Source organism: Toxotes jaculatrix, chromosome 14, assembly GCF_017976425.1.
Source record: "Toxotes jaculatrix isolate fToxJac2 chromosome 14, fToxJac2.pri, whole genome shotgun sequence".
Taxonomy (NCBI): Eukaryota; Metazoa; Chordata; class Actinopteri; family Toxotidae; genus Toxotes; species Toxotes jaculatrix.
The window spans coordinates 18,687,541-18,707,179 of NC_054407.1; the positions used below are offsets into that span (position 1 = coordinate 18,687,541).

The window sequence follows — 19,639 nt, forward strand, 5'->3', positions numbered from 1 at the left end:
GCGGACCAAGCAACACTGCCGCCACGAAGGGCGACATGTTGCCATAACACATTCTGAATCACAACACTTGCATTAAGGTCACAGTGGACCTTTGACCTCTGACCTCCACAATCTAATCAGTTCACCCTTGAGTCAACATTTGTGCAAAGTTTGAAGACCATCCAGACATAAAATGAACATAAGGTCACAGCGACCTTGATCTTTGACCTCTGACCTCCAAAATCTACTCAAGTTCATCCTTGAGGCACAGTTGACATTTATGCAAAGTTTGAAAGCCATCCCTCAGACGGTTCTTACGACATCTATGTAACAGCAAAACTATGTAACAGCTGATCTGGGACTTGCACCTACACTGCAGGCAACCTTAAGACATGTATTTAGTTTAGCACACTCATAAGATAATGGGATGTATTTGTATATTTGTGTATTATTGTTTGTATGGATTCATTTTTGCATCTGATGTTTTTAGTGATTTTCCTTCATTTTTGTTTCTGTATGCTTCTCTTTTTCATTATAAGCTTGGACTGTCTATCTATCTGTCTATCCACTGTATCTATGTCACACACAGAAGCAAGAGAGAAATAGTTTTTTTACGCCAGATAAACTTATCAGTTATTTAGTAATTAACACAAAACAGGCAGCCGTGATAAACCAGTAGACTAAATGTGTTCCGGTGTGACAAGCTGAAAGGCGCTTATCTTAATATCATAATGTTTAAAATCCACAGCAATTATTCTTCACAGAGGCGTGAAATTGATTCCAAACATTTTCTTTTTCTCCTCCTCACACTGTTTGATCTCTGCTCCCCCGAGACGACCTTTGATGAAATTCAATTTTCAACAACGACACTTTATGCAGCTTTTACATATCTCACCTACGGATATCTAATTTTCATCTTTGATAAATCGTTCTGTATAGTTTTGATTAAGACATGTTTTTAATTGTATGAGAGAGGAGGTAGTCTAACTGAAACAATCAACATATGATAGATTGCTTAATTAAGAGACAGACCTCTATTGACTATGAACAGTGTGGTGTTTTACATGCTAAAATGTTTTCTCTAAAATTAACTCTTCTGTTAGCTGTCTTGCCAGACTTTGACTTTATTAAAGCAGCTGTGACAGTCAGGCTGTGATGGAGATAGAGATTCACGTAGTCAGACAGTTATGACAGCAGGTGTATACAGATGGCAGACCTGCACTGACTGATGCCGTGACAGCCTCACAATTTTCGAGCGCCACCTGCTGGGTGCTGCATGTCAACATGAAGTCTCGCTCCAAAATAAAGTGGAATCAGCTCTGCAGTGATGTACTATATCTTATCTCCAATGCAGTTTTACTTGGTTAAAGAGATTTTCAAGAAATTAATTTACTGAATTGAGGCAGAGAGAGAGAGAAACCAATATAAATGTATAGATATGTTTCAGTTGTAACACTGATAACGCATTACCACTTTAGAAACGATCCTTTTTACTAATTCTCAAAACATTAAAAGAAATCACCATATAAATTTATACTGTGCAGTACAACACTTCATTTGAGACTAAGCGTCCCTTCATAAATCAGGACAGTTAAATGTCTGAGGAACTGTGTCACAAATGACCCTCATAATTTGCATTTCTTATTGTAATTTTTCAGAGACTTCCAACACCTCAGTAGCCATCACTCAACACTCCTGTCTATCAGGTCACTGCAGTTTTTTAACTATAACAATATGTAATGAATTGTGCTAAAATGTGAGGACTAAACAGAGAGAGTCTGAGAACACCAGAACCGTCAGTATAAAATGCACTGAAGCACTCTCCTGACTTTGTGTTGCTTCAGACAGTTTTAATTCCAGCACAGCAGGAGAATGAAACACAAGTCCAAACTTTACAGGACAACAGCTACAATTAGGAACATACTTCCGTGGGGCTTTCTTGTGTGCATGTTGTGTTCAGGTGGTCATTACTGGGCCTGACTGTGTGTTATCTGCCTTTAAAACTGTCAGTAGCAGCAACAGCAGCAGCGTTCGTCTCTTTGAGGTGACGGCTGTGTGCTGGAGCTGTTGAAAAGTTCATTTTGAAAAGCAGACCTGCAGTCCTTGCAGCCCATGGCTGCAGTTAATTTGACGTTTTGGCTTTGGAAGAGAAAATAGCACAGTTTGACATTCTGTAATTCTTAAATAAAGATACTCTACACTGTAAAAATTCTTTCATTCATCAACCAAACTGTGATTCAGGCTTAGCAAGGAAGTGAACTGCACTTGCTCAGTAGGTATCTGCTACACTGAATACATAACACACAAATGTTAATTGTTCTGCTCATACAGCAACGCACACACCACCCAGTTCTCCAGTTTTAGCGGAGTTTTCCAAATATAGTCTGAAATTAAGTTCCATCTACCTCTGTTGTACTAGAGCAAGCAATGAGCTCAAAACCAAATTTGTCTGCCTATGCAAAAATATTGGGCAGAGCAATATTGGTGGCAATATAACTGCACCGTACCAAGTTCTTCTCCAGCAAGGGACCCATGTTACATGTTGTTCTCCTCTCTCCTTGCAGTTCCTGTTTGTGTATTGTTATGTATTTTGGTTTTACCCTAAAAAACTTAATGCATCTCTAATTCATCAGGGGTTTAGCAGTGTGATGTACTATCACGCAAAGCACATATTTTTGGTGATTATGTATGAATATATAATGTGCCAATATAGCAACAACAAGCTATTCTCTTAATGGCGGAGCATAAATTGGTGCAACATGCCAGCTGGTGCACTGAAACTTAAATACATGCTGCATGTTAACTGCACCAGCTGGGGATTAATGTGCTGAAATACTGTGTGCATTTAAATAATAGGCTTCCTCTAATATGGTTAACAACATTCAAAACATTTGTTGTATACTTCAGAGTTAAGTAGTGGTGTTTTGCCGCTACTATCACTTTAGCTACTAAGCAGATGTGTCTGTGGCCTCAGTGTGTGGATTGTTAAACCTTTAGAAAGAACCATCATTTGCTAGGTTTTCAGATTTTTTTTTTTTATTCAGAACTTCATAAAAACTAAACAGGTGAGGCCTTATGAGGTTTGGAGTAACAGAAAACTGTGAAAAGCAACATTAAATACGCTCAGGATAACTCAAATGGAAACAGAGAATGTACAACAGAGAGAAATTCTTGCCTGCTGACAAATGATCAAACTACCCCTACTCTATCACACATCTATACAAATGACTCTTTTCTACAAACATACAAACACAAGGTATTTAGTCCACAAGTTTCACATAATGTTCTATGTTGCTTGGCCCTTTTTAATTGTCCCCCCTTTATAAAAACAGACCAAAACTAGGAAAACCTTCAGATTAAAAAAGCTGCAATATTTTCTGAGTGATTGGATAAGTTTGTAATGAACTGGTGACTTGTAGAAGGTTGTGGTCCATGAAGTCCATCAAACTTAGGGACTTCTGTTAGGCCCATTTTCCATTATTATCTAGATGAAGCTGTTAATTCTGTTATCATGTTACATCTGAAATCTACTTGTACTGGCTCATAACGCCCCTGAGGAAATCTTCAAAGCGAGGAACTGGAGACTGTGGGGCGGCGGCGTCCTTTGCAGGCTCATCAGCGGCTTTCTCCTCAGCCGCGACGGGATCATCAGCAGCAGCAGCGGGCTCAGCACGACGCAGGCGGCAGTTGTAGTCGTACTCTGGGTCGCAGTCGGGGTCAGGCAGGATAATGCCATCCTTGCTGGGTTTTGGGGCCTCAACAGCGGATGGTGAGACAATTTTGCCGCAGTTGGGGTCAAATGGATGGCAGAGGGGCTTGGATGGAGCCTTGATGTCAGCCTTGGCTTCAGAGCCAGGCTTCACCGGGGTGCAGTCTTTGTCATAGTGCACATAGCAGTCGTGGCCCTCCTTGGTCTTGCCACGGACGCCGAGCTTGTAGCGGACCTGGTTGATTGAGCGATTGATTCGTGTTTTCGGTTCAAAACAGATAAAAAGCAGATCGAAGATAGCAAATGAAAGTATTATGAAACACCCATTTCATTTCACTATATCATTTAATAAACCAAATGTAAAGAAGGAGACAGTTAATAGAATCACTAAGCAAGCAAGATTACGCTAGGTTAGTCAAAACATTGAACTATTCAATCCTAGTAGCAGGACTTCAAATTCAGACCTGGTGCTCGGGGATCTGTGGGGGGGGCTTGCGTAGGGCAGCGGCGGCTGCCAGTATGCAGAAGGGATCAGAGCGGGGGTCGCAGGACAGAGGAGCAGCAGGAGGTGCAGGCTCATCCCTGGGGGCGTACTCCAGGACGGGCTTGGTGAGGCCGGACAGCTTGGTGGCAGTCAGGGGGTTGCAGCCGGCATCAAACAGAGGGTTGCAGTGTTGCTCTTTAGGAGCCTCCTCAGCAGAGAGGGGAGCAGGAGCAGCGACGCTGGCCACACACAGAGGATCAACTGCTGGGTCACAGTTGGGGTAGAGCAGGTGGTAGAAGCCGGTGGGGGCCTTCTGGACCAGGATGGGCTTACAGTAGGGGTCCTTGGGGTCACATTTGAGGGCAGCATAGGATGGGGCTGGGCCAGGAGCTGGGCGGTAGCCATATGCTGCCCTCAGGTGGTACTGCAGACACTCCACATCTTCATGGTTGCAGATCCTCAGCAGCTCAGCCTTCTGCTCGGCACTCAGGAAGGGCTCCAGGACAGGGGCATAGTAGTAGAAGCCAGTGGGGCTCTTCAGAGGCATGGGCAGCAGGGGGGTGAGGATGGGAGCTGGTACCTTGGCTGGAGCTGGCTCAGGCTCTGGGGCTGCGGCCTTGGGTAAGAGGGGGAAGAGGCAGTAGGGGTCAATGTAAGGGTTGCACAGCATGGCGGCAGCGGACTTGATGGGGGCAGGCATCACCACTGCAGCCTTTGGCTTGCTGGTGGACTCTGCAATGCACTCTGGATCATCGGAATCGGCACAGGTTTTGTAGATTTCACTGAGGTGCTTGAGGTAGTGGTTGAAGGTTGGCCCCTCCTCTGACCTGTGCTTGTTCTGCAGGTAGGCCATGTACAGACGATCCAGATCCTCAACCTGAAGAGCAGGATGAAGAGGAGACAAAGTGAACAAATCTTCTCTGATGTAAAAATGATTCACATGCCACAGAGAATAAAACTAAAAGAATTCAAATGAAGCCGTTGATAGATGAACACTTTCAGACAAATCCTCTGTGAAGGAATACATGTACTTTTTCAGCTCACTGCCTTATTACTCAAACCATACAGCCTGACTCTTAAACCACAGAGCTCTGACTGGTGTTACAAATACATGCTGGAACATGAGCTGCATTAGAAAGTATCTATCTCTTTAGCATTTTAAGAGGGTAATGGCACATTAATATGTTTATATTCACATGGTCTCAGCAATAAAGAATTATTGCTATGAAAAATAAGGAGCCTGGTAAATCTATATCAAAACGCTATTTAAATCTTTTCCCAGCATGAAATGTTGAGTCCATCTATGATCTCTGAAACCTTCAGAGAGTAACTCCATAAATGCAAACTATAGTGACGCAAATTGTTGCCTCAGTTTTAAAAGAAGAAACTGTTTCATAATCCTGACTGGGAGAAAATGAATAATTAATGTGAAACAAACTCCACTCACTCCCTCCTGGTTGTGGGTGTCCATGAAGTATTTGTACCATCCCCAGAAGTCCGGCAGGCGTTTGAGCTGGGGCACAGCAAAGATGGGGACATTCCTCCTGTTACGCACGAGTCTCTTCAAGTTGGCCATGGCCTCGGCTTTCACATCATGAGACACTGCAGTCACTGATGGGAAAAAACAGGGAGAAAGTGAACTAAATTAAGCGTGCTGGTGCCAGAATTCATACTCTTATGAATGAGTATAGAAAACAGGGATTCTAGTTATAGGCACAGACCAGAGAGTGTTATTGACTTCCTTGCCAGTTGATAGCATTCTCATATCTGGAAAGTAAATATGTAGCCGGAGCCAGCAGTGGGTCAGCTTAATTTAGCATAAGGACTGGAAATGGAGGGGGAGCTAGCCTGGCTCTGTCCAGAGGTAATAAAGTCTGCCTACCAGGACCTCCAGAGCTCACTAATTATATGTGTTTTGTTTAATCTGTACAAAAAATAAAGTGTAAAAAGGTTAATCTGCTGTTTTATGGGAGGTTATGCTGTAATAGCTTGTAGCTGTTTCCCCCTATTTCAAAGTCTCTGAGTTTAGCTAAGCTAACCGGCTGCTGGCTTCATATTTACCATGCAGCCAGAAGTGCAGTATCAGTCTTAACATCAAAAACGAATATGTTTATTTCTGTTTTGTTTGTATGTGTGTTTAAAATGAGTTTCTAGCAGTTTTTGTTCTGTTCCCCGAATGAGTTTTTTTGTGGATAAGATGTGCAAGATGCTATTTGGTATTTGATTGAAATAGATGGACTTCATGTTGTTTGGTGCTCCTGTTATTTTATCTCCCCAGGAACAACCTAGAATTCATACAAAGCAGCCCAATACAACATCATCACAAAGCATGGCCTCAAAAATTTCAATAGAGCTGAACTTCTCTGAGACACTTCCAACAAAAGCTGAAAATTATAACATTCACAAAGTTATTTCTGGCAGGTTTATTGGGCTGCAAAAAACAGTCCTCCAACTCAGACTGTTTAGGTTGTTTGTCTCTACCCTCTGATACATGATCATTATGAGTGTCTACTGAAATAATCCGTGCCTTCATCATCATAGTTGCAATAATAAATATGCAGTTACAGTTACAGTAACAACGCTGACTTTTGGTTTTGCATATAAACATCCTGAGTCAGAGTCCTGTGTTTTGGACTTTGTCACTCTTTATACTATGTCACCTGACTTCCTCCTTCTTTCCCTTTGTAAGTACTATGGCCACTAGTGTTCACCTAACAATAAAATGTAACTTTCTATACTTTCTTCAGTTTGGTCTATTAGATAACAGTATAAAGTAAATCGTAAAAATGTCCAACACGAGCTCACAGATGACAAAGATGACTTGATGGTTTAGCATCAAGTAAAAACAATGTAGGAAATCTTCACATTTGAGAGATTAGAACCACTAAATTTTATGGATTTTTTTCCAAGTAAAATTACTTGTACAGTGAGGTTAATCAATTAAATAGTTTTCAGTTAATTATCTGCAATGTATTGTTTCAGCTCTAGACTGGATTTCAGCAGATTTCAGCAGATTGTATGGGTGTGTAATTGTGACCACCACCTGTGAGCATTAATCTCACCGAATGAATTAATCTTGTGCTTACTGCCTGAACAGAAGAAAGTTGGATGATGCAGATTTGCAGCATATATCTTTTTTTATGTCTGTGATTTAAATGACTAAAAAGCATATGTGTCCTACATGCCATGTCATTGGTGCTCACCTTCCTCCTTGTGCTGCTCCACTGGAACCGCCCCCAGAAACTCTGTAAAACACAAGCGGCAGCCACATTAGCAGCAGCAGGAACATTAGTTGACTAGGACCAGATGTTGAGCTTTCCCTCAACATCAGGGAAAACGCTGACTTGCTAATAAGCCCCTGGATGAAACACGGCAGGTGCTGGGGGTTCTGGCGCCCCAGCACAGGCTGCAAACTGCAGATTAAACACCCCCACCCGACTCCTCCTCCTCGCCCAAACCCCCACCCAGCCCCATACATGCTCAGTTAAGCTTTGAAAACCAGACTGGCTGAGTTTATGCAGCTAATGGGGGGCCTCCTTAAAGTTAACCTGTAAAACTACAAAGAGTGGGCCCTCACACAAACCAATTACCAATACACTGTAAAAGTAGAAGATGGGAAGGAGGGGACATGTCTGTGTGCATCCCCGTTTCCACATGTGGAGTATCTTTTGCTCCACCAGGGGGTTACTTCAGACGTTTATGGGCTATAACAAGGAGTTTAGAAATACTGAGGTCATTAAAACAAATTCCTCTCATCTATCCCCATCCCTCATGGTATTTTCTTTTTTAACCAAAAACCAGGGGAGGAAGAAGTTCATAGCTCTTCTATTTCAGTAAAAGCAGCAATACAGTGATGTAAAAATAAAATTATTATCATCCAAATTTACTTAAAGTATCAAAAGTATTTCTTATGCGGACAAAGAGCCCATGTTTGTGAAAGGAGCAATTTATAGTTGTACATGGTCATAGTGAAGATTATTTAACTACATTGACTCCATATACTGCTTTAATCTGAGTAGGAGTAGAAAGTCACATGATATGGAAGCACTCAAGTGAAGTAAAAGTAACTCAAAAATGTCTCCTCTCCATCTTTCTGCAAACTATCTAGACGCAACAAAGATCACATAAAATCAAAGATACATTTTAAATAGATTAAATTTGCAATTAAAGTCTTACCTGGTAATAGAACAACCGCTAACAGGAATCCTGTGTGGATCAGGGAAAGCGAGGGTCGTCCAACACGTGCCATCTTCTGTTTTTTGTGCTTCCTGGGGGAAAAGGCAGAAACAGTATCCAGTGATAATGTTGTAACAAAACTGTGGTTGCAGGATGAACTTCTGGCATTATACTGAAATATGAAAATGCAACTAGACTTTGATTGACACCTGCGACTTTTTGGTTTTCTGTGTGAGTTTTTTCAGCAAACTGTTAGATACAGAGGAGAGGACAATGCACTTGGCACAAAAAGTCAGATTTTATTTAAGTGGCTGATGCCAAGACAATGGAGAGGATTGGGGACATGCTGTAATAGAGCTTTTCAAGGATTAGTGAGAAAATCTAGACTTCAGTTCTGAATAACAGAAATATCAAATAGGCTGGAGAACGATTGAACTGAACAATCAAACAGGCAAAAGCTTGAAATGTACTTCTCTATTACCACATGGGTGGATGTTGAATTACACCAGCTGTGCTCAAGAAGAAAAACTGTCTTCCATAGTTTCAATCAGGCTTATAAAGCTGAGCAATTTCTCCCTTTTAATCCAAAAAAGTTGCAGACAGTCGCTGGGGCTATATTAACTGACAATATATAAACTTTAGCACAAGTAGCACTCACATCTGTCCTTACCTGCAAAGGTGATGAAGTTGTGGCCTCCTGAGATCACCTCTGGATCCAGCGGCTCTCTGGAACAAGCTTCTTGAAGGGGGGGCTGGGCTTGCTGCACTGTGGTCTACACTGTCTAAACCCTCTACCTCTCTGCTCCCCTGTATGGGACAGACAGGCAGAGAAACATTTTTAAGGAGCCCCCTTGATCATTAAAAACAAAAAGGCATGTCATAGGGCTCTGGCGTGCTGTTAGGCACTCCAGGATTGGCTCCTGCACTGCCGTCTGTCCAACCAATAGGGGTCCTGTAATTAGGAGAGGTGAGCAGCACGACTGCTCTCAGTGGAGAAGCAATAACAAGGTGCCATTTAACACGGGGTTTCTTTCCTCACAAGTTTGGAATTTGGGATCATCGTGCGAGATGACACTATGTCTAAGCCACTAGTTGATTTTCAGATTTGAAATTTACACAAATTGCTCAGTGGGTGTGAACTTAAAAACTGTAACATATCAAATCCACACAGCTGGAGGCCTATGTTACAGGAGCACAGATTTATAATGAAGCGCTTGCGGCTATCGCAGAGGTGGCGCTGATAAAACATTCAGTGGAAACAGTAGAGTAAGAGCTAGTCCTGATATTCATGGTGCTTTCCTTCTGCTAAACAAGAAAAAGCATACATAAACACAATCTAGTGAGAAATAAGTACAACTAAATAACAATGTCCTCTTCTACTGTAAAGGAATCAGTCTTTTGTGTTTTATGCTGGTGCTGCTTCATCTCTATAAGAAATAAGTCATTAAACTGACTGCAAAGAATAAAAACTACTTCTGAAATAATAATTGTGTTGCAACCGTGTAATGACAAATGTGAGAGTGATATGGTCTAGGATGACAGGAGTGTTACTCATTTCACTGCAATGATGCAACACTACATCCAAGCAGCAGTTGCTCCAGCCTGTTTAACAATGCTCCTGAACTTGGTGCCAGTCGTAATGTCAGAAGTCTGTGGAGGTAGCCAGCTGCTCTTTTGACTGTTGCTCAGTTGTTTGGACACTGAGAGTTTGACTTATTCAGATTATTCAAATCTTTCAGACCAATACATTTATTGAAAACGTTTGAAAAACACACAAGTACGAAAATAAACAATCCTAAAAATAAAGTTTACACATGCATGTTTTTTATTCAACAACATGGAGCCATTAGGAGAACCAGGCCTCATACAGCGGGGCCACTAATGAAGCAAACTGCTGCTGCTGTAGAAGCCAGAGCCATTAGGACCTGCATGCCAACACCACTGTTTGTTTGGTACAACATCCTGATGCCTGGATTGTGCCACGTAGCCTGCACAGCCTGCAGCCTGTGTCAGTGGAATATACAGCACATGTCTATGTAAGAGCTGTGGAAACCACAAACAACTGTATGTATTTACATAAAGATGAAGCCTGCCATCCTTTTATATATATATAAACTGGAAGTTATTTACACTACTTATTGTAAACAATAGTTTTTCATACAACTGAACTGTCAGTGTTTAGGTTTGTTTGGTGAAGTTTGTTTTTGTACTATGAGCAGCAAAAACTGAATGTATCAACCAGCTAAATTAAAAACTAAACTAAATCTAGTTATTCTGCCTTAAGCATCATCTCAGTTTCTAAATGCTGCTTTTCTGTGCTCATACAGTTTGTCTCCCAGGACTGTGTCTCCCTTGCATGACTGATAATGACTCAGCCTTAGCTATCATTCCTGCAATTTACTCATTTAAGAATAACAGTCACAGAAGGAGACAAAAGGTTGTCTTCTTCAGTTTGAAGCAGAACATCCATCAGGGGAGATGTCCGTATCTTTCATCGCATGGAAAATTCACGGCAACAAAACAGAAATCTGGGCTAAGAAAAATCCATTATGCCTCTCATGGTACTTGTGAAAGAAAAGCTCATTAAAAACAAAGACCCTTGTTAAGCGACGAAGCCTGTCAAATGCTTGTGGTTCAAGTTGGATGTCACACACAAATAAATCAACAGCAACTCACTCTGTGATTATTAATGATTAAAAGTTGTTTTGTCAAGTTAGAGAAGGAGGAAAAGTTTGATTGAGCTAAGAAAGAGAGAACTTCTGAACATAATTTATTTGTACTTACAAAGAAAGAAAGGCAAAACAATGGATGCTATGAGAGTAGCTCAGATATTCAGCTTTAAGTGTATTTTCGAGCTCAGAGCTATCAGCGTTAACATCAAATAAAGTTAACGTAATGTCTAATGACGTTTAGTGTTTGTAATGTTTGTAATGTAATGTAATGTAATGTAATGTAGTGTGTAATGTTTATGTTGCAATCAGTTTCTGCAGAGAACTGTCAGAATAACAGATCATGTTATCTTCACTTATTCTAGCAGCATTGATCTATGGAATCTCAACAACTGGAGGAAAGGTTGCCATGAAATTTTTGTACATTCATGGTCCCCAGATGATTAACCCTACTCCTTTAAGGTGATCCCCTGACTTTTCAGCCCCATCATCAGATCAAGATTTGTCGGGTACTTTGGTTCATAACCAAACCCCTGCAAAAATGACACCCTCATCATCCTCAAGCTCAACTTCTTGCTTAGCGCTAATTAGCAAAAGTTAGCATGCTAACAGTACACAAAGATGGTGAACAGGGTCAACATTATACCTGCTAAACATCTGCATATTAGCATTGTGAACATGCAAAGTTAGCATCTCACTCAAAGCATAGTCCTGCACATCCAGAATTGGTGAGTCTTACTAAATTATTTACATAAAGCATGTTGGGATTTCGTTCTCCTGAGTTATTTCTGTTCTTTCAGAGATTACAAGTCATTTTGTTCCTTGTCTGGACAGGCTAATCATGACTTTCTAAAAACCTAATAAAGCTGATTATTTCCTGCTATTTCAGCCACCTCTGTTAATCATCCCTGAATCTTGAGCCTGTGCTTCTCATTGCAAACCCCGGTCAGACAGGACTTTGTGGGTACTGCTGGTTAATGCACTATCAAGAGTTTTTTAGTGTAATTAATACCATTGTCTTGTACATAACTTTTGGACATTTCTGTGCTGACAGCACAGCTCTCTGTTTTGCTGAATCTGCACAGTGGGCGTTTAAAAACCTGCAGTTTGCATTTTGTGTTCTTCAGAAGCCTCTTATCAGTCTCCAACTTGTGCTGAATAGTAATAAAACCCCAATATGCTCTCGCCCAAAACTGGAAATATTACTGACCTTCAGATCAGCACTCTTGTTGGGGCTGATATTGAAGGACTCTCTCATCGCACAGCAAATACTTATGTTTGGGATTTGATTAAAACTACCTTACTGACAAACTGAGAAGGAAAAATACTACGTATTGCAAAGCAAAAGCTAGGCTGCTCTCACACGTGTTCTGTAGACAACATTTTTGAAGCAGTCTTTTTAGACAGTGGTGATTTAATCTCCAGACACACAGCAGTCTGTGTGCTGTTTACATATAGGCTGATAGCTGCGAATGGCACCTGCATTTATTGCAAACTGCTGGCTTTCTCATATACGAGGTAAGTATTGGTTTCTCTTTAAAATGGTCTCCTCTGAAAGTTACCATATCTTATTTTGTGTATTGGCTGCAGTTTATCACACTCAGGCTGAGTGTTGCCTGATGCTGTAGGTTTCTCAGATTAGCTTTCACCTTCTGTACTTCATCTTCCTGGAATAAACTGTGAGACATCCTGCAGTCTTGAGATTTGGCTGTGATGTACCAACGCAATAGTCTTATAATTAACCTTATTATCAGCTCTGTAAAGGGCTGCACGGTATGGACGAAATAAAAAAAACAGTTATTGCAAAATATAAATAATTTTCTGAGTTTAAACGCTCGTTCTTCGACCAACACTTTTCAGGAACTTTTGATTAAGGACATAACTATCCAGTTTTATGTTTTAAAATGTCTTTCTTTGTCCAAACAACAGTCTACAACCCAAGAATTTTCAGCTTCCATTCCCTTAAGACAAAGAAAAGCAACAAATGTTTTTTGTTTTTTTTTAAGAGTCCAGAACTACATCATTTTTGGCATTTTTGCATAGAAAATTACAAATTATTTATTGATTATTAAAATAGTTGCAAATGAGTTTACTGTTCAAGCTGCACATGATCTTCCTCACAAGATGGAGTCTGCACAGTTGTCATGAATGTTCAAATTTCCAATTTTTTTTCTGAGCACCTTAAGGACTCCTGAAAAAAAGAACATTTGTCATCATAGCCATCATGTCATGTGACTCAAACGATAAAACCAGAACAGCTACTGTAAATGGACCCACACAACATGATCAAACTGGTCTTCAGAGCAAAAAACTGTGAAGCACTAAATAACATAAATAATAAATAATTGAGATTTAACAGATAGTGTTATCTCCCATTTTTCCCTGAATTAAGTTTGTACAATTTGCTTTCAAAGCATTAAATATAATAATAATAAAAACATGTATATGAAAACATCATAGCAATATTCACAGCGGCAACTTCTATCTTCATCTTATTATTTGTGTAAAGCACTTTTGAGAATCTAGAAAAGCACCCTAAAAATAAGATTATTAAAATTATTATAAAGTGAATTAAGAAAATCCACACACACTTAAAGCTCCATATATACAAAGTGCTTTTTTTACTGAATTTCAACCAGTTACATATAGACTACCATCACAAAAATACAAGTGTGGTTGCATAACTACTGTACATATATGTACAAATTTAAGATGTAACAGGAGACGCGGTTATAAAAAACAAACACAGAACGTATGTGACTATCATACACTGTCGTGCAAATAATTCAAGCAATTTTAGCAGACCATCATTTATCATATACCATCTGCAGCATGTTTAAGGGCGACAGCATATGGAGCCTCTGCCCATCAAAAGTATAATTACGTACCTAACAGGTGTTCTCCAGCACACTGAAACCTGCAATCCAGTTTAGAAGCAGTCAAAGACATGAGCACGATACAAGCTCATAATTTCAACATACCATATATGAAGGAATCCTTGGGATCTTAAGAATTTCACAACATCTGGAGCCGGTGACAACTTTTTAAGGATGTTTTAAAAAGCCTGAAACTAGAACAACTATGAAAGGAAATTGTATATCATTAGACTGTAAATGGCTGGTTTGCTTTCCACAAAAAAAAAAAAAAGTGGTGTGGAGTTGTGTGAATATCATCCATCATTCCTCTGAAGACAGGTTAGTCTCTCACTGGATGTCGTCGTCATCAAACAGATCTTCAAAGTCTGTGGAAGGAAAACAAAAACATAAGTATTACACTACAGTTATGTAACAGCTGCACAACAAAACTATAGCTGTATTTCAGAAGTTTCTGCAAGCCAGGCATTTTCCCATAAAGAGGTCTTATAGGTTGGTGGGTCGAAGGGGTGAAGGGTGATAAAAGTAAAAGGATCTGGGAACGCACTTGGTGAGGAGTCTGCAGAGTGGCCTTCCTGTGGTTCTGGCAGTTTGTGAGGTCAGAGGTCAGCAGGAGAACTGTACGAACATGCATGATAATATGTGCCACATCGCCTGTTGCAGGTAAGCTACATTTAACGCTCACTAAATCAAGGTTAAAGGAAAATTCGCTTTTGTTAGTGACGTTTATACCATTCAGTAGATCCTGCATCTCCTACTCACCCGATCCCTGTCATGTGCCATGTACGCCTGTTTGCTGAAACTACTGCTCTTTTCAGTGACAGTGCTTTTTAAGATATGGCTCTTTTTATACTCTGCGTGTTTTCATGAGCTGCATCAATTAGTTATTTGACTCAAAATTGTCATCACTTTGATAATCTTTTCTTCAGCATATATGATAGTAAGCCGAATATCTTTGGGTTTTAAACTGCTGGTCAAATAAAACAAGTAATTTGAAGACATCACCCTGGGTGGACATTTTTCACTATGGAACTATTGAGCTGAAAAATGAATTAATAAATTACTTATCTGAGAATTAATGGAGACAGATTAATGAAAATCATCATCAGTTTGCAGCCCTGGTGTTTTCCTGGTAAAATAAAAACTAGGGCTACAACTAACAATTATTTACACTAATTAATCTGGATTTTTTTTTTCATCAATTAACCCACTGATCTATGAAATGTCAAAGGATACTGAAAAATACCCATCATAAATCTCTAAAGCCCACAGTAATCTCTTCAAATGTTTTCTCTGACCCGCTGTCCTAAACCCACAAGGAACAAATTTGTGTAAGTGGACTGCTGCTAAAGGCTCAAAAATTTAATGAGTGATCGTCCTAAACTTCTATGTAAACTTCAAATGGTGTTCTGTTGTGCAGTATAAATAAAGTTTACCACTTGCTATTGAACAGTCTGGTTTCAGTCTACATACTATGTGTGCCGCCTGCATGCAGGAATTTGACTGTGTCCTAACTGTGCACAAGGTGCTGTTTTCAAACATGTCATCAAAAATACAAAACACAGAAATCTTAGACACAGACAACACAAACAACGCATGATGGAAAACAATATTTTGAGCCTAATTAGAGCCCATTCACACAAAAACAAAACACAGTACATACAAAGAAAAACAGGTACTTTCAGGTGACACAACTCCTTATGCCATGTTGCAACTGCTGGGACAGTGTTTTTCTTCTAAGAGTCGTATGTCAAGACCTTTGGAAGTTCAGGGCAATGTTACAAATCTAGGAGCAGGACTGCTTCGGGGCGCCATTTGTCAAAAGATTTTCCAGAAAATTATTCAATCATGATGTATATCAATATCACAAAATAAAATTACATATAATGTGAGAGAGGATTTTATCAGTATCACCTACACCTACAGGAAACCATGCAGGAAATATGAATGAATGTGAGCCGGGACTGAACACACCGAATGAATGATTCCAACCAACCTGATACCACATAACATTTCTTACACAACATTTCCAAAAGGCAAAGCTTATGATTTACTTATAGACCCACCTTAGTGACACTGCAATTTGAAATCAGTCTAGCAGGTAAAGGCTTTGTAAAATGTCATTTAAAATTAAGACTAAACATTGTAAAGTCACTTTCCCACTGAACAGCTGAAGCCTGAATATTTCTCAGCAGTGCAGATTAACACAAATTAGCAAAAAAAATAAAAAAAAACCCTGCCACAGCAGTTTTACTTTTGTGACAGTGAAAGAATTAAGCAAGTGTGACACTGATTGTTTAAATGAATGAACGAACGTTTAAAATCCCTTTACAAATGTAGGCCAGCGGATTGGGAGCTGCTTTCAATGAGCCTAGAGACAGTTAGGTGGTACACATCTCTATCAGAGGGGGAATAAAGGCTGCCACCCTAAATGAGCCTCATACAAAGCACATCCACAGGGCTCCTGCTGAGAAGTCTGCGTGGAATCTGTGTCGCATATGGAAAGAAGTCGTGGCTGTTTGATGTAGCAGCGCCTCGGGACAGAGATCACACTACATTATAAAACGCAGTTTGTAAAAGGGGGGCGGGATACAAGGAATGTTTTGGGGCCCAGTAAAGATGTTTCCTGCTGTGGAAACAGCAGCACACTGACGCCCAGGGGTGAAAAAACATAATGTGCTAATAGATTCAATCTGCCTTGACTGACAAAGTTCTATTTGAAGATGGCAGACTCCTTAGTTAACTTTAAACAACCTGGCAGACAAAAATAACTTGCACTGATACTTTTATTTGTAAAATGCTTTAAGTGGATCGTTACAGATCAGAGTGCTGAAAGGCTCTGTCTAGGGGTATAAGACTTAATCGACCATTAAAAAAAAAAAAAAAAAAATCAATACTGAAGTCAGAGATACAGCCTCTATATGTTGATTCAAATTCTACAAGAATAACATAAAAAAAATCTACACAGCTTCCAGGACCTGAACTCGAAGAAAATTTAAAGTAACTAACTAGTGCCTGTGCCCAAAGTTTGGAAGTTCAAAAATAAGTGAACCCTTGCACTTTGGGAATTATGTGTTAAAAGGTCTGTATCTCGCACACAGTTCTTTCAATATTGATGTAAACCTACTCAAATTAAAGCAGAGAATTGGCACTGTAATGTGGTATCCTTTATTTTAGTTCACACTGATTGAGCTGAAGCACAGGGCCTTACAAACAAAAAATGTCTCACTGTGGGGGCTTGTGCATTTTTGTGTGACACACCTCTGCCAACTCCCTCCAATCACATACCTACTTCAAGACATCTACTTACTGAAAAAAAAAATAGGATTTCAGACCCGGCCAGTTTAGAAGTGTTTGGATTTTTTAAAAAAAAACAACACAGGAAAACAAATGCTGTGTCCAAAATGTGTCAGATAGTTGAAAATGGTGATCTGTATGGTATTAAAAGAGAAGAACAGAGTGGTGTTCTTGTTACCAGCAGGAGCAGTCAAAACAAGGCAAGTAACAGTAACACCAGCTTTAGCAACACTAATCCCAAACTCCTCCTGGTGGAAGGTAATGACTGAAGCAGTAAACTAATATATATTTGCGAGAACGTCCGCTCATATAGTCTTGTTGAAACCCTGGATTTTGACAGACGAAGCTGATGCAGTCGGCAGCATTTTGATTAAAATTTATCTTAAACATGCCACATAAGAAAAATGTTGCTCTGTAAATCACTGCTTTATTGCTGTTGGCGTGGCGGTAAACATCCTTTTATTGGCATTTGGCTCCCAATATTCAATATAAATGTTGCTTTAAGAAACTAAAATGTTTTTCATTTTGCTATCAGTGGCTATTCAACTGAAATTATGTATTAAAAAAAATATAATCCCAGTAAATATAAGATGAATGTTGATTATATCACAGTGTATCATTTCAAGTGAATGATTACAAATCTATATACATTTTTGCATCAGACTGTGAATTCAAAAATGGGTATATTATCCCTTTAAACACAGATACATGGGTAAGTGCAATGTGAGCAACATTTGCACATAATCCTGACTTAACATTGTCTTAACTCAGCATTTTAATGCGTGGTTCAAACCAGTTCAGTCACTTTTGAGAATCTCAGTTTGCCAGGTGTGAAGGTAGCACATAACGTATGTGAAGAACTCCTTACCATTGAAGAAGTCTGCATGAACTGCCTTTTCATTGGCAGCCAGGTCCATCAGCAGTCCTGTGCTTCCCCCAGCCTGCCGGAGAACAAACATGCAGCTCAGAGGCACATATTTAACCCAAGAAAGTCAGCCCACAGCTCACTAGATGGAAAACTACAGAAACCTACACAGAGTCTGTTTTGATAAATTACTTATAATACTTTTGCTGTGGCCAAACAAAAATCTGCAAAGATCCTATTTTCAAATCCCTACCTTTTATTTTTGATGCTACAACTCCCTGTTTTCAGCCCAACCAGCAAACAGCCTGAATTGTAGTTGTTGGAGTATTTTTAACATAACATACATTTTACTCGTACCTGAGTCGTTTTTTTTTAGGAAAAACCAATACCTTTACTCCATTACATCTGGATGCATTCATCATCCTATTTTTTTGTATTTATTATTCCTGTGGTTTGCTGATCCCAGGTCTGCTGTTATCCTACCACTGTGCTCATGGAAAAATAATGTCTGAAGCTGCAGCGGGGGAGTCAGATTAAATAAAACATCATTGGCCTCACTTTTTCCCTTTTCCCAATGTCAGAGTACAGCTTTCAGACAGTGCTAGCAGCAAATATTAACAGACCACAGACTCCAGCGAGCTTCGGCTTTAAGAATGTGTCTGCTATGTGAGTGTTTATAGGTTTAATACTGTTTACACACAGTATTTCATGCTTCAAAATTACTCCTCCCCCTGCTTTCTATCATAATGTATATATTGGAGATGATGGAGAATATCTGCATTAACCATTTATCAAGTCATTCATGCACCCTGATGAAGAGAGACCAAAGCAAATGATAATGCACTATGTCATAAAGCAAAAGTTGCCTCAAACTAACCGTAACTTCCAGCCAAGCTAACATTAAATAGCTAATGAACAATGAAAGTGTCAGGCTGTAAAAAGGGTTAGAACAAAGGCAGAAAGGTGGTTGTTACAGCTACCGAGTTCATTGCTGATCACATGAATTAGCTAGTGAGCTAACAGACCTCATCCAGATCCACGTACGGTCCGGCGCCTTCAGGAAACATCTCGTCCACTGCTGGTTTCATGGCGGTTGAGTTTGACTGATCCTTTAGTGGCATAGGTGAACAGAAACGCGATGTATTTATTTAAAAAAAATTTGTTTAATTTTTTGACAGATTTTGATCCCGTTCTCTCAGCTATAAAAGCTGCAGCAGGAGCCACACGGATAATCTGGTGTGAAAATAAATCCGATGTGAAACTCACGTCAAGAGACAAAGGTTCCGCCGCTGTCATGGATCAAATAGTTTCATCATTCATATAAAACAAGGGGTGGAAAGTAACTACATTTTCTAAAGAACAGTATTTTAGTGCAGATTCGAGGTTCTTGTACTTGTACTTAATACAATTTTAACTACAAACCTCTACTTAATAACTCATTGTAGCTTGAATCCCAGTGTCTGTAGAAAGTTTGAGTGATAAAAGATTGCACAAAGGAATCACGGAAGATCACGAGGTAAGTTTAACTGACTTTTATTTACTCTAATTAGATGTTTTGTGTTTCCAATTTATGCTATAAACATCAGA

General features: G+C 39.7%; 2 protein-coding genes across 2 annotated transcripts; both read right to left on the bottom strand.

The window, feature by feature from the left end:
• Positions 1 to 3,109: 3,109 nt before the first annotated feature.
• Positions 3,110 to 9,124, bottom strand: and2 (actinodin2). The gene is made up of 6 exons (XM_041055665.1): positions 9,019 to 9,124; positions 8,349 to 8,440; positions 7,376 to 7,417; positions 5,620 to 5,783; positions 4,153 to 5,049; positions 3,110 to 3,923 (listed from the first exon to the last, which is right to left on the bottom strand). Exons 2-6 carry the CDS (start codon positions 8,419 to 8,421, stop codon positions 3,507 to 3,509), a joined length of 1,593 nt encoding a protein of 530 aa, XP_040911599.1. The 5' UTR covers positions 8,422 to 8,440; positions 9,019 to 9,124; the 3' UTR covers positions 3,110 to 3,506.
• A 4,491-nt stretch (positions 9,125 to 13,615) lies between these two features.
• Positions 13,616 to 19,291, bottom strand: LOC121193174 (COP9 signalosome complex subunit 9). The gene is made up of 3 exons (XM_041055365.1): positions 19,078 to 19,291; positions 18,056 to 18,128; positions 13,616 to 14,258 (listed from the first exon to the last, which is right to left on the bottom strand). Exons 1-3 carry the CDS (start codon positions 19,171 to 19,173, stop codon positions 14,221 to 14,223), a joined length of 207 nt encoding a protein of 68 aa, XP_040911299.1. The 5' UTR covers positions 19,174 to 19,291; the 3' UTR covers positions 13,616 to 14,220.
• Between the last annotated feature and the right edge of the window lie 348 nt (positions 19,292 to 19,639).